The following is a 13,639-nucleotide window of genomic DNA, read 5'->3' as shown; positions in this document are numbered from 1 at the left end:
AGTTAACAATACCGTATTGCACATTTGAAAGTTGCTGAGAGTCGATGCTAAAGGTTCTTATCACAAGGAAAAAAAATGTATGTGAGGTGATGGAGGTTAACTAAAGTTAAGTCCTGTGCTGGGTATTGGGCCTTTTAACAGGTCAACTGAGATCTACAGTGGGTAAATTTTCAAATCTCCAACAACTCTTCTGATCAGGCAAATGGACAGACAACAGACCTGGTCCAGGGGCCCCACTCCGACAGTGATGCGCACTGAAGCTCCCTCCCTTTGCTCCACCTGTCACCGTACTACCTCAAGGACACTGACAGTAATGCTGGAGATTCTTGGTATAAAGTCTTGTTTTTAATAGCACACATATATTCAAAGCAAGATCCATTAGCAAGCAAACACGCAGTAATAGGATTATCTGATATTTTAAAAAAGATCTTCCAAGACACAAAGCTTTCAATTAAAAATTTATTTATTAAAAAACATATTCTTCCAATTCTGATTCCATTTAAATTCCAATTAAATAAGGAGTGATGGTCCAAAGCAGTATCCGATCAGATCCTTTTGTACAGAGGACGACGATGACCTCATGAGCTCATTAGCTAGTAGTACAGTCTGCTAAATAGTGGTATATGACTCCAACTCACTCCCCTCTTCACAAAAGGTAAGCATAATTGATATACTTCATACCAAAAAAAATTTATAAAGCTTGTCTTCATATTTCAGTTAAAGACTTAGCTAATATAAAATGATAATGGCTTAAAAGAGCATCCAAGCAATGCTTCGGATTTTCATTTTTTGCAAAATTCAAGGAAAACATGATTGTTTGGAAGTGTCTTCACTGCTCATGAAGAAGCGCCTGAGATTTCCTTGTGTTTCCACTCTTCGTGTTTCCAGTGATTAAAATATGCCGGAAACATTTCTGAGAGCACTAGAAATGCCACACAGATCCCAGAGCTTTTAAAGAGTTTCTGACAGGTTCTGGAGTTTTTATGAACTTCAAACTAGTGTACAGGCATTAAAAAATGACTTTCAGGAACACACACACTGAAAGGAAACCCTCTAGTATTCTTCAGCTTTGAACGCTCTGAGGCGAGGACTGGTCTCTTTCAAGTAGTCAGTTTTTTCTCAACAGTTTCTTGATAAGCGACAAACCTTCTCAAGTTCATCTTCACGTTGTCGAGAACACACAGCTGATCTGGACTGTATTTAGCTCTCCCTTCTTTCCGTAACTGCCAAAAAAATATCATATGTGATTTGGTATATATCACTAATTCCTTTAAATAAGAAAGCATTTAATTTGCGGCGTATTTATTTTTAGAACAAACAGCAGTCAGATTTTGGTGAAACATTTTCACTTCCAAGGTGATGGAACACAGTACATTAGCCATAATAAAGATAAATTAAGATTGTACACCTTTTAAATGATAGTTACAAGAACAACTGAATTGTAGACTTTAAAAGAATGAGTTGTATGGTATGTGAACTATACCTCACCTCTAATCCAGAGCCATGGTTCTCAAATTTTAGCATCTGGAAGGCTTGTTAAAAACCAGACTGGTGGGCCTATCCACACAGTTTCTGATTTTCAGTAGGTCTGGAGCTGGGCCTGAGAATTTGCATTTGTAACAAGTTACCAGGTGATGCTGGCGCTGCGGATACCGGACACTTTTGAGGACAGCTGCTCTCAAGAAGTTTTTTTGGTAAAATGCATTGTATTGTGCTGAGATGCAATTTGGGGCTAAATATATACCAAACAGCCTTTAATGCAACTGTGGCTTCATTCACAAAGGAGCTTCATATAAAAAACTACATGTTGCCATTCTGGCTAACAGAGAAATTTCATCAGGGCTTTATAGCTTCGAGAAAAGAAAAACAATTAAATATCACCATCACTGCAATGCATACTAAGTAGGAAAATCAATCAGAACAATGGACATTCCAGAGGTTAGGGGTTGCTTTCCTAGCTCACAGTTTACATCGCTGCTCTCGAAGCGTTCGCTTCTACACAGTCTGATGGCTCAACTGCACCTGCTTTCCTTGCAGCTGCAGGGAAAGGGGACATCTTCTCCTTACCATGCAGACTGCTTTTTCAGAAGTTTAAAGGGCCTGTGATCTTTAAGAACAATGTGGACACCCTCCACGTACTGGTATGGAAATGTCTCTAGGAGACAGTGTTAAGTAAAAGCACATAAAGTACAGGAATGTTAATATATTATACTACCTTTTGGATAATGAAGGGGGAAAATATTAAGGTGCATTTGTCTTTGCTTAGAGAAACACCATTCAGTTTGGTTACCCATGAGACAGGGAACAGGTGGGAATAAAACTTCTCACTGCTTAAAAAATAAACACTAGGCCTTTGGGATCGGGGTGGGTAAAATGGGTGAAGGTGGTCAAAAGGTACACACTTCAGTTCCAGCTGACCCCTGAACAATGCAGTGGTTAGGGCGTCCACTCCCCACCCGCCAGTCAAAAACCTGGGAATAAGTTTACTGTTGGCCACGGATTCAACCAACTGCGGATCATGGGGTACTGTAGTATTTACCACGGAAGAAAATCTGTGTATTTGAGTGGATCTGCCCCGTGTTATTCAAGGATCAACTGTATAAGAGAAATACGTCCTGGGGATGTAATGTATAGCAAGGTGATGACAGTTAACAACACCGTACTATATATCTGAAAGTGACTAAGAGAGTAGGTCTTGTAAGTTTTCATTACAAGAAAAAAATCTGTAACTATGTGTGGTGATGAATGTTAACTAAACTTATTGCGGTAATCATTTTGCAATAGGTACACATATCAAATTATTATGTTGTATACCTAAAACTGACACTATATGTCAATTACATCTCAAAACAAAACAAAAGCCAGACAAAGAAACAAACAAAACTACAGGCTTAAACAAAGCATAATTAAGAGTAAACTGATCAATTTTCCCCCCTCAAGACTAAAGTCACCTACTGGTGAAGCTTAACTCAGTAAGTGTCAGCCACTATCGCTACATTTTTAAATGTGGGATGCCAAAACATGAAAATGTTAAAAACAAACCAATTATTAATGTTCCTAAACTAATACTGATGTAACTGTGACACAGAATGTGCATGGCATGTGCTATTTTTTTCTTCTGCAAAAGAAAACTATTTTTTATGCCTTAAAAAAAATTCAAAAAGTTTAAATTTCTAAACATACAATCCCATTCACCTAAAAACTTATCACAGAGCTCCGGCCACAGGAACTGAATTCTGCCTTAGAAGCTTGTTAGAGAAAAGAAACACGTATTGGAGAGCAACAAAAGTAAGCTACTTTTCCATTAAAGCCTCTATTCTCTTGACAAAGCTTTAAAAGCAAAAGTTTAACTTAAAATGTAAAAGCAAAAAATACAAATATTTTTATTTCTCAAAATGAAATAGAGATTTAGATAAGAGGAGAATTGATAAACTTACATTCGTGGACATGTGATCAAACGCTGTTTTTAAAATTTCTGGTTGCCTTCCCCCAACCACTAAGACAGTTTTTGAACATTATTTTTTTGACTCAAAGTTAGCTTTGATGCTTCTGATGAATCAGTCAATCAATCAATCAATAAAAGGGCAAATGAAGGTAGCTACGTTCTCCATTAGAGTCTAACTTGGAGCTTGTTTGCCTTTTTTTCAGAGCACCAAAGGGAAATATTCGTAACAATGAAATCAGCCTATAATGCATTACATGATATAAAATAAATACAACATGTCTATGAAAGTGCTTTGCAGGCCAGACCGTAGTGCTTACACATAAGCACTGTTAACATTTCTAAACCGCTGCAGAAAGAGGAACGTGTCGACACCATTTTGGCTCATATCACAGTGATTCAACAGAAAGGGAGACTGAGCCCTGACTCAGCCAACAAGCGTTTACACAGAACTGGGGATGGAGTGCTATATGAATCACTGAGATTGCACGGAGGGAACCACACACACCCTCCTCCCATAGAACACTGAGACTTCAGTATTTCTAAATAAAATGCTACATACCTTCATTTTGAAGACTGGCTGGAATTCTTTCAGAGCAGATAACAATTTAATTTGAACTGAGGCCCTTTCAGCTTCTTTACCATCTGCAAAAACATCAAAGAGGGCATCCAAAGCCTCTCCTGCTACTACAAGGGAGGGATCTTTGGTGGCAACCTCAAGCAGAAAGCACCCGATGGTCTGGAGACAACAAAACACAGTTACCATCCAACATCCTAAGTCAGCTTTCGAAATAAGTACTAACTCTAAAGGTGACAACAATTCACGCATAAAATTTTACATAAAAATGCTAGGGAGGGACTTTCCTGGCAGTCCAGTGGTTAAGACTCTGTACTTCCACTGCAGGGGGCGTGGGTGTGATCCTTGGTTGAGGAACTAAGATCCCACAAGCCATGCTGTGTGGCCCATAAATAAATGCTAGGCAAAAATTAAAACTTTAAAAAGCTCAAAGTCAACACATATTTATAAAAATACCAAGTATAACAAAAGCAAGATAAATTTAAAATCTTAGAGTTTATATTCCTAAATAAAATGAATTAAGATCCATAAATGATATATGAAAGACAGATATTGGAAGTTATTAAAATTTCCCCATCTCCATCAAAAAGGCTTTTCCCATGGTCTCAAAATGCATATAAATATTATCTGTAACAAAAAACCCTCCTTTTTAAAATTTTTTTTTTAATTAATTAATTTATTTATTTTTGGCTGCATTGGGTCTTCATTGCTGCAGGAGGACACAACTCTAGTTGTGGCGAGCAGGGGTTACTCTTCGTTGCAGTGCGTGGGCTTCTCATTGCAGTGGCTTCTCTTGTTGCAGAGCACGGGGTCTAGGTGCGTGAGCTTCAGTAGTTGTGGCACACGGGCTCAGTAGTTGCAGCTCGCGGGCTCTAGAGCACAGGCTCAGCAGTTGTGGCGCACGGGCCTAGCTGCTCCACAGCACATGGGCTCTTCCCGGCCTAGGGCTCCAATCCATGTCCCCTGCATTGGCAGGCGGATTCTTAACCACTGCGCCAGCAGGGAAGCCCCTGCTTTTTAAATTACATGAAAAACACTCTAAGACAATTAAAAAACTAAAGAGCACATAATCTCATTTTGCATCACTGTGATGATTTTTAACATCTACCCATTTTTTTCACAATTAGCTAGCTAATGAACAGACCATTCCCAACCTGCAAAGAACTGTTTAAGAGTAAAGTTATTTTGGCTGTTCTGCTTCACACTTTATGTCTTAAGGGCGATGTGCACATCTGTATTACGGGCGGGAGAGTGGAAATGCTGAGTCCAGGGCTTCCCTGGTGGCACAGTGGTTGAGACTCTGCATGCCAATGCAGAGGACACAGGTTCGAGTCCTGGTCTGGGAAGATCCCACATGCCGCGGAGCAACTAAGCCCGTGCGCCACAGCTACTGAGCCTGCGCTCTAGAGCCCACAAGCCACAACTACTGAAGCCCACGCGCCTAGAGCCCCGTGCTCCGCAACAAGAGAAGCCACCGCAATGAGAAGCCTGCACACCGCGACGAAGAGTAGCCCCCGCTCACCGCGACCAGAGAAAAGCCCGCGCACAGCAACGAAGACCCAACACAGCCCAAAATAAAATAAAATAAAATAAAATAAAATAAATTTAAGAAATGCTGAGTCCAAACTCCAGCTCTGCCATAAATAACGGGGTGACTCTGGGACAGTCCCGTTACCCATGCTGGGCCTCAATTTTCTCATCTGAATATAAGTGGTCTAGATAACCTCTAGGATAGTATTTAAATTTAGTATCTTATCATACAACATGAAATATACAGCATTGCCTACGAAGTAGTTTTACTGAAAAGATTAATCTGAATCGAACCTAGCTTTTAGATCTAACTTCCATCTTGCGGGAGATTCAGAGGATAAAGGAACAAACCTAATGTCACAAGGAAGCAATCAGACAAATCCAGAAGCTGAACATTATGAGCCACAACCAACCCGGGAGCTGAGGAGAAAACAGGGGTTGGGAGGTGGCGCAAGAAGGAGCACAGCTCTAGATGAAGAGAGGCTTAGAAGACCCCCAAACAGGCACAACATGTAGACTTTACTTAGATCCTGGTTTAAACAAACCATCCACAAATAGATATTTTTGGAACAACTGGAAAGTTCTGAATATGGACCAGGTATTAGACATATTAAGAAATAACTGTTAATTGTGTACAGCATAATGGTGGTTATATAAGAGAGTGTCCCTCTTGTTAAGATATGCGTACTGAACCCATGGGGGCAAAATACCAGGATGTCTTTAACACACTCAGCAGAGCAACTACTTGAAGTATATATGATAGAAAACCAGTAATTCTTAAATACGCTTGATGGCTATACAAAAATTTACTGTACTTTCTACTTTTCTTCATGCTTGAAAATGTGACTAAATAAAAATATTTTAGAAATCTTATGTTATGCCTGAGAAAAACTCGCTGTTCCCCTGAAGTGGACCTTGGACCTTACAGTCTAAAGGGGTGGGAAGTGATTACACCTACACATGCTCATCGGTATATGTGTACACGTACAGAGCCACACGGCCATGCTCTCTCACTTGGTGTCTATATATAATCAAAATCCCTGGAACGACACAGAAGAGACGGGTAACAGTGGCTGCCTCTCTAGAGTGGAACTAGGGGAACCGGATGTTTAGGAGTGGAGATGTGTCTTTGCACTATAGATTCTTTTCTGCTCTCCTAAATGTTTTGCTATATGCATGTATCACCATTTCAAAATAAGCTTCTAAAAAATACCAGTCACGTTGTTTAGCTCTTAGCAAGTTAAGAAAATACTTTATAATAATCAGTTTATAATCCATTATCAGCAATCTACACTTCAGCAATGATGATTAGCACAACAAAGGGTAATTTTACTATTACTGTTCTTTTAGTTACTAGGCTGTATCTCTGGCAGTGCAGTTCCTAAGCAACTTGTTGAGATAAAGTGCTGGAAGCAAACATGCTGAGTGAGTTCCTAGCGTGCTGGCACTACCAGAGTTGCTGCTTAAAATTTATGAGAGGTCTTAGGATGAACTGGGTGGCTTCGTGCAGAATGCACTACAGCCTGGTGTGCTGAGGAAGCTGTCTGGACTGTTCCTTCATCAGGAGGAGAATACAACATGTACACATCCAACGCAACAGCAAAGGCAGAGGCATCCTGAACAACTCTGAACCCTGGCCTTCCACTGAAGACAAATTTATTTGATAAAACATCTCCGGAGTAAAGTTAAATGGCAAAATGTGACAACTCTTCAAGTACCTATCTGATTCATGGAGTTAGATTAAGCCAAAGGGTATGTTTTAATAATATACCTTAGTAAGCAACTTTTTTCTTGCAATACATATATATATATATATATATTTTTTTAGTTTTATTTTTTGGCTGTGCCGCACGGTAGGCGGGATTTTAGTTCCCTGACCAGGGAGCAAACCCATACCCCCTGCATTGGAAGCTTGAAGTCTTAACCACTGGACCGCCAGAGAAGTCCCCAGTAAGCAACTTCTTGATATGATTTCTTCTCATGAAGTCCACAGAAGTTTTTAAAATCCCACACCAATAGTCACTCTTCTCCCATTTCTAATGACTTAATGATTTAGGTTGGAAGCATATTGTTTTTACCTTAAGAGTGTCAAGTGTGCCATCTTCTTTGGCTAGGACGCTGCCAGTGATTCCTAAAATACTAACCACATTTACCCTCACCCCAACATTACTACTATGGATGCCTGCTCTGCATAGTGTCAACAGCTGGTCGGGAGTCATGCACTGTTGAAAGAGAAGGAGAGAGTATTTAGCATGTTAACCTCAGCCAATTCCAACAGCATGTGCAACGGGATTGGCAGGAGCCTCTTCTGCAAGAGGCGCGATGCTACAAGTGACACACACTCTCGGTGGAGCAGTTATTACATATTCTAATCACTCATCAATAACGTTGGTAACTCTGAACTAGGACGAGGCCTGCTCATGTCACTGTCACCACTTTTTCTATCCCATGGCTGTAAGCCTGTAAAAGAACCTTCAGATCCTATTTGTCTCATTTGAAGACTTTCATTCAGAGGTACACAGACCAAAGAGATTCTCATTTCTTTTCAACGTTGATCATAAAAAATGTAAATAGGACCATGCAGCTTTAATAAAAATGGGCTGAAATCTATACAAGGTAAGAACTGACTCTGAGATTTGTGTGTTATGGTAAATTAATAAAGATTGTAAAACCCATTAAATTATATAGTGCTTCCACCAAGTAGTGGTAATTTTCATTTTAAGCTGATTTGAACACACAAGTGGACACAGGTATCACAAGAGAGTGCAAATGTCACTTTGCCTTTCATAGAAACTGAGGGTCAGAAGTTACGTTCTTTTTTTTTTAGAAGTTACGTTCTTGAAAAAAATTCTCAAATATACAAAGAGAAAAAATTTAAAGAGTATATATTAGAGGCCAACATCATGTACTATATTTAACAGTAAAACACCAGAGACTTCCCATTAAACTCTGGAACAGGGCCAAGTCTGGGTTAGCACTGCTCTAGAGGTGTGGCCATGCAATGACTAAGGACAGAAGGAAGACAGGCCACCAGAGGAAAGGAGGCCCAAGAACTGCGAAGCCAGGTTCCTGGGAAGAGCATCCACGTGGATTCTGAAATCACCTAGAATCATGACGGGACCAGTGAAAAGTAACAGAAACCAACAGCAGGAATCTTCAAGGAACGAGGGGTACCCTTGGGGATGGTGGGTGACTGTAACCAAGAGAGGTGGGGTGGTGTGGTCTAGTGACATGGTACTCAGAACTGGAGGATTTTAGAAAGGAAGCAGTGAGGACGGTTTAGAACTGTAGTTCTCAAACTTCAGAGTGCATGACAATCACCTAGAGGACTTGTTAAAACACAGACATCTCTGGGCCCCTCCCCAGAGTTTCTGCTTCAGTAGACTGGGGGCAAAGCCCTAGGATTTGCCCTTATACACACAGAGGAAAAAGACCACAGACCCGATAGCAAAACTGGCAAAAGATGGGAAAAGTTACAGAAAAAGAAATGCAAAGGCCCTTAAGACACATGAAAAGATGTCCAACCTCCTCACAGTAAGAGAAATGCAAATTAAAATTGAGATATAATTTCTCACCCATCAGACCACTTAAAATCCAACATTCTGACAACATATTCTTCTGGTGAGGCTCTGGCAGAACAGGCACTCTCAAACGCTGCTGGTGGAGATTCGAAACGGCTCAGACTCTAAGGAGGGGACTACAGCAATACCCAGAGCAAAGCTACAAATCCATCTGTTCTCTGAGCCGGCAAGCCCAATTCTAGGAATCGATCCCAAAGACACAATGGCAAAAAACACAACAGAACTTCTGTAAAAAGGCTATTCACTGCAGTTCTATTTGTAATAGCAAAAGACTGGAAACAACTACAATATCCATCGATGCAGACATGTTGAATATGGACTATGTACACAATGGAGTGATATGAAGCTGTAAAAAGGAAATGAGAAACATGTCTATGGTGATTAATAAGGGAGAAGAGCAAAGTACAAAAGCACTACTTTTAAGGAAAGGAGTGGGGCTTCCCTGATGGTGCAGTGGTTGAGAGTCCGCCTGCTGATGCAAGGGACACGGGTTCGTGCCCCGGTCCGGGAGGATCCCACATGCCGCGGAGCGGCTAGGCCTATGAGCCACGGCCACTGAGCCTGTGCATCCGGAGCCTGTGCTCCGCCACGGGAGAGCCCACAACAGTGAGAGGCCCGCGTACCGCAAAAAAAAAAAAAAAAAAAAAAAAAGGACTGAAATACATACATATTTTGCTTATGTTTTCCAAAAAAGAACAATAGAATGATAAATTAAAAAATCAAAAAGGATGATTACCAATGGCACAAAGGAAAGAACAGGGGCAAAGGGACAGAAGCTAGACCTCTCTAAATATATATATATTCTTTTGGGGGGTAAAACTTACCATTTCAACCATATTTAAAAGTACAGTTCAGTGGTAGTAAGTACAGTACATTCACACTGTTGTTGGTGCAACACCACCATCCATCCCCAGAACTTCTTCATTGTTCCATACTGCAACACTGTACCCGTTAAACAACGTCTCCCCACACACCCCACCCTTACCCCAACCCCTGGTAACCACTGTTCTACTTTCTGTCCCACAAATTTAACTACTCTAGGTCCCTCATATGAGGATTCATACAATACTTGTCCTTTTGTGTCTTTCATTTAGCATAATGTCTTCAAGGTTCATCCATGCAGTAGCATGTATCAGAATTTCATTCTTCTTTAAAGCTGAATACTATTCCATAGTATGTATATACCATATTTTTCTCTGAATATACCTTGTTTCAGTTTTAACTCTGAAACTGTGTAAATATTTTATATAATTAAAAAATAAAAATTAAAGCAAACAAAAAATGCTTTAATAAAAGCTGAAACAACTGAAGCTAACTTTATAACAAGCCACAAAGAGAACTTTTCAAGCAACTTTAAAACACAGTAATTTGTGTAGTCCTAGAGGGATTTTTTTCCCTAAGGACATGAAGAATCACAAAGAAATCTTAAACTGCATTCAGTAGTGTTATTGTTAGTAATAATACCATTATTTTGAAATTATTAACTATATTCTGTAGGGTAAATAATTAATAATGAGTTTTTAATGATGGTTTAAAAAACTGGTTATTTTTAGAGACTGCTAGGACACCAACTCATTATTCTAGAAAAAAGGGTGGGGTGGGGGAAGGGAGAATCATACCCTATCTTTTTCGGTATGAAATTTATTTCAAAGTTACCAACTAATTGATGAAATAGGAAGTTTTTATTTACAGAAGAATCACAGCTAATAAATGCTTTAAAAGGAATGACAAAATTAGGATATCTCCATTTTGCAAACCCTATAGTGGTTTGCAAAATAGTGGATCCATACAACAAAAATCACTGGTTGCTACAAGTGAATCCACTGATTAATCTTAACATCACTATTTTACAACAATATGTGATTTGTGATATAAAAGTAGAATATACATACAGCACTGTGAATTATTTTTGCCTAAACGATCTGATTCTGAATCTAATTAAGGCTCTAGACCTAGCTCCCAATTTATAGGCAATATGGGAGACAGAGGGACCTGTTAAATAATAACATTGTTAAAGCAGCCATATCTGAGAATGGGGGAAATTCTTTAGGACAGATGACAGCATCTTCTTCTTCTTCTTTTTTTTAATATTATGGCGTTTTCTGGGTTTTTAAAAAAATTTAATTACTTTATTTTTGGCTGCATTGGGTCTTTATTTTTGGGTGTACGCGGGCTCTTCTCTGGTTGCGGCGAGCAGGGGCTACTCTTCGTTGCAGTGCACGGCTTTCTCATTGTGGTGGCTTCTCTAGTTGCAGAGCACAGGCTCTGGGCATTCGGGCTCAGTAGTTGTGGCTCATGGGTTCAGTAATTGTGGCTCGCAGGCTCTAGAGTGCAGGCTCAGTAGTTGTGGTGCGCGGGCTTAGTTGCCCCGCGGCATGTGGGATCTTCCTGGACCAGGGCTTGAACCCGTGTCCCCTGCATTGGCAGGAGGATTCTCAACCACTGCGCCACCAGGGAAACCCGATAGCTTCTTCGATGAATAAATAGTATGGGGAAAGGCGGGCGGGCAGGGGAAATGTTATAAATTCAGAGATTTAAGAATCTGTCAGTATACTAAAAACTACTGAATTGTATACTTTAAATGGGTGAACTGTATGGTATGTGAATTAAATCTCACTAACCCCGTTAAAATATATGTATTTAAGAGACCAAAATATCAGCTAAGAACAATATATGGATCCTACTTAGATGCTGATTTGAACAAACCAATTGAAAAAAAAAAATTTTTTTTAAGCAATCAGGGGAAACTGAACTCAGACTGCCTATCAAATGATAATTTTAAAACATCTGTTGATTTGGGGGTTTGGGATAATGGTACTGAAGTTAAGATTTTTAAAAATTCATTTTCTGTCACAGACACATAATGAAGCACACAATAAAACATTCATGGGTGAAATAATATGATTTGCTTTAACTATTCCAAGAAGCTAAAACAAAAATGTAGGGAAAGTGCAAGAAACAAGAATGACAGGATGTTGGCAACTCGTTGACACTTGGTGATAATGCTTTCAGGTAACAATACTATTATCTCTGCTTTTAGAAATCTTTGAAAATTTCCTTCATAAAAAGTCAAAAATAAAAGTGATAAGGCACCTATCACAGAGGTGCAGACAGATCACTGTGGAGGACCTGGAGTACATGCCTGTAAATTTCTGTAATAAAATGTTTAAAAAAAGACAAATGATTTCCAGAGAAAATACTTCCAACACAAATGCCAAACACATTATATCAACTAAAGAACTGTGTATGTTTTGATGGGGGTGGTGGGGAGAAGGAAAAGATTTTACTTTCACACTTTCAGTACTTTTGTTTCCACTTTACAAGGATCGTGCATTACTTTTTCAATAGAAATAAATACTTAAAAATAGTCAAGCAATAAACCTTGCCTCCGTAATACAGAATCTTGGCTAGTTCCACAAAAAAATTTTAAAACCTTACCTGAGGAATGTTCTTGGAGGCCACCGTTTGCAAAAGGGCCCTCAAGGCACTACTTATAGCTTCTAAAAAGTCAACATGCTTAGCGAAATCTAAAACACAGAAGTGAAATATAAATTTGTTTTTGTCTTTCTCTAAGAAGAGTTATTTTATAGAAAAAGAGTCAAAACAAAGCATGTTAAATGTTAATATATGCTACAATATTAAAAACATTTGATATTTAAGCCCAAACTTCCACTTCACAGCTCCCTGTGAACTGCATATTTGAGTCGGAAAGATGACCACGATTGAAATAATCAGGATAGTGCTGAGAGTCCTTGACTTGTAGATGCTGGATTTTCATTTAACTCACACTTCAGCACGTGATAAGCCTGAGCTAACCTTTGTAGACTGCATTCAGCTTTTCACAGATTGCTATCACGGTGCTGGGCAGATATAGGGTAGAGTCATCTCCCAAGTCAGAGTGCCTCCTCGCCAACCCAAGCCCACTGCCCAGCCAAGAAGTGTTGCTTGTGCAGGGTCAGGCCACTATGCCTCTGGTTTTCAGTGGCTCCTGTGGTTTTTACTGACCCAACTTCCCCTTCCCACTCTTGCTCATTTTAACTCTTTTCTTATTGTCCCTTCTTCCCACACAGGATAAACAGAACAACAGCAATAAACAATTATGCTAACACAGCCATATAGGAGGGTGAGGACCGCCTAGGTGAGCTGGCTCCCTAACCCCTTTGGTGGGAAGGGGAAGCAATTGATGTGGTGTGATAGGTTATATTTTCCAAAAATAGCCACAACAGGGCTTCCCTGGTGGCGCAGTGGTTAAGAATCCGCCTGCCAATGCAGGGGACACGGGTTCAAGCCCTGGTCCGGGAAGATCCCACATGCCGCGGAGCAACTAAGCCCGTGCGCCACAACTACTGAGCCTGCGCTCTAGAGCCCGCAAGCCACAACTACTGAAACCTGCGTGCCCTGAGCCCATGCTCCGCAACGAAAGAAGCCACTGCAATGAGAAGCCAGCGCACCGCAACGAAGAGTAGCCCCCACTCGCTGCAACTACAGAAAGCCCGTGTGCAGCAGCGA

The 13,639-nt window shown here is 40.1% G+C and overlaps 1 protein-coding gene across 2 annotated transcripts in view; it reads right to left on the bottom strand.

Moving 5' to 3' along the window:
- Positions 1 to 445: 445 nt before the first annotated feature.
- Positions 446 to 13,639, bottom strand: part of HEATR3 (HEAT repeat containing 3) — a 37,059-nt gene continuing 23,865 nt past the window's right edge. The window contains exons 12-15 of one of the 2 annotated variants that reach the window (XM_065898852.1): positions 12,569 to 12,657; positions 7,628 to 7,771; positions 4,005 to 4,181; positions 446 to 1,223 (exon numbers count right to left, since the gene is read on the bottom strand). In XM_065898852.1, the coding sequence (XP_065754924.1) occupies positions 1,101 to 1,223; positions 4,005 to 4,181; positions 7,628 to 7,771; positions 12,569 to 12,657 (533 nt within the window). In that variant the 3' untranslated portion in view covers positions 446 to 1,100. The remainder of the gene's footprint in view (positions 1,224 to 4,004; positions 4,182 to 7,627; positions 7,772 to 12,568; positions 12,658 to 13,639) is intronic. The other variant, XM_065898853.1, reaches the window with a different exon arrangement.

The sequence above is a fragment of the Phocoena phocoena genome, chromosome 20 (genome assembly GCF_963924675.1).
Source record: "Phocoena phocoena chromosome 20, mPhoPho1.1, whole genome shotgun sequence".
Lineage (NCBI taxonomy): Eukaryota > Metazoa > Chordata > Mammalia > Artiodactyla > Phocoenidae > Phocoena > Phocoena phocoena.
The sequence above is the reverse complement of the archived record's forward strand: the minus strand, read 5'-3'. Positions and strand labels throughout refer to the sequence as shown.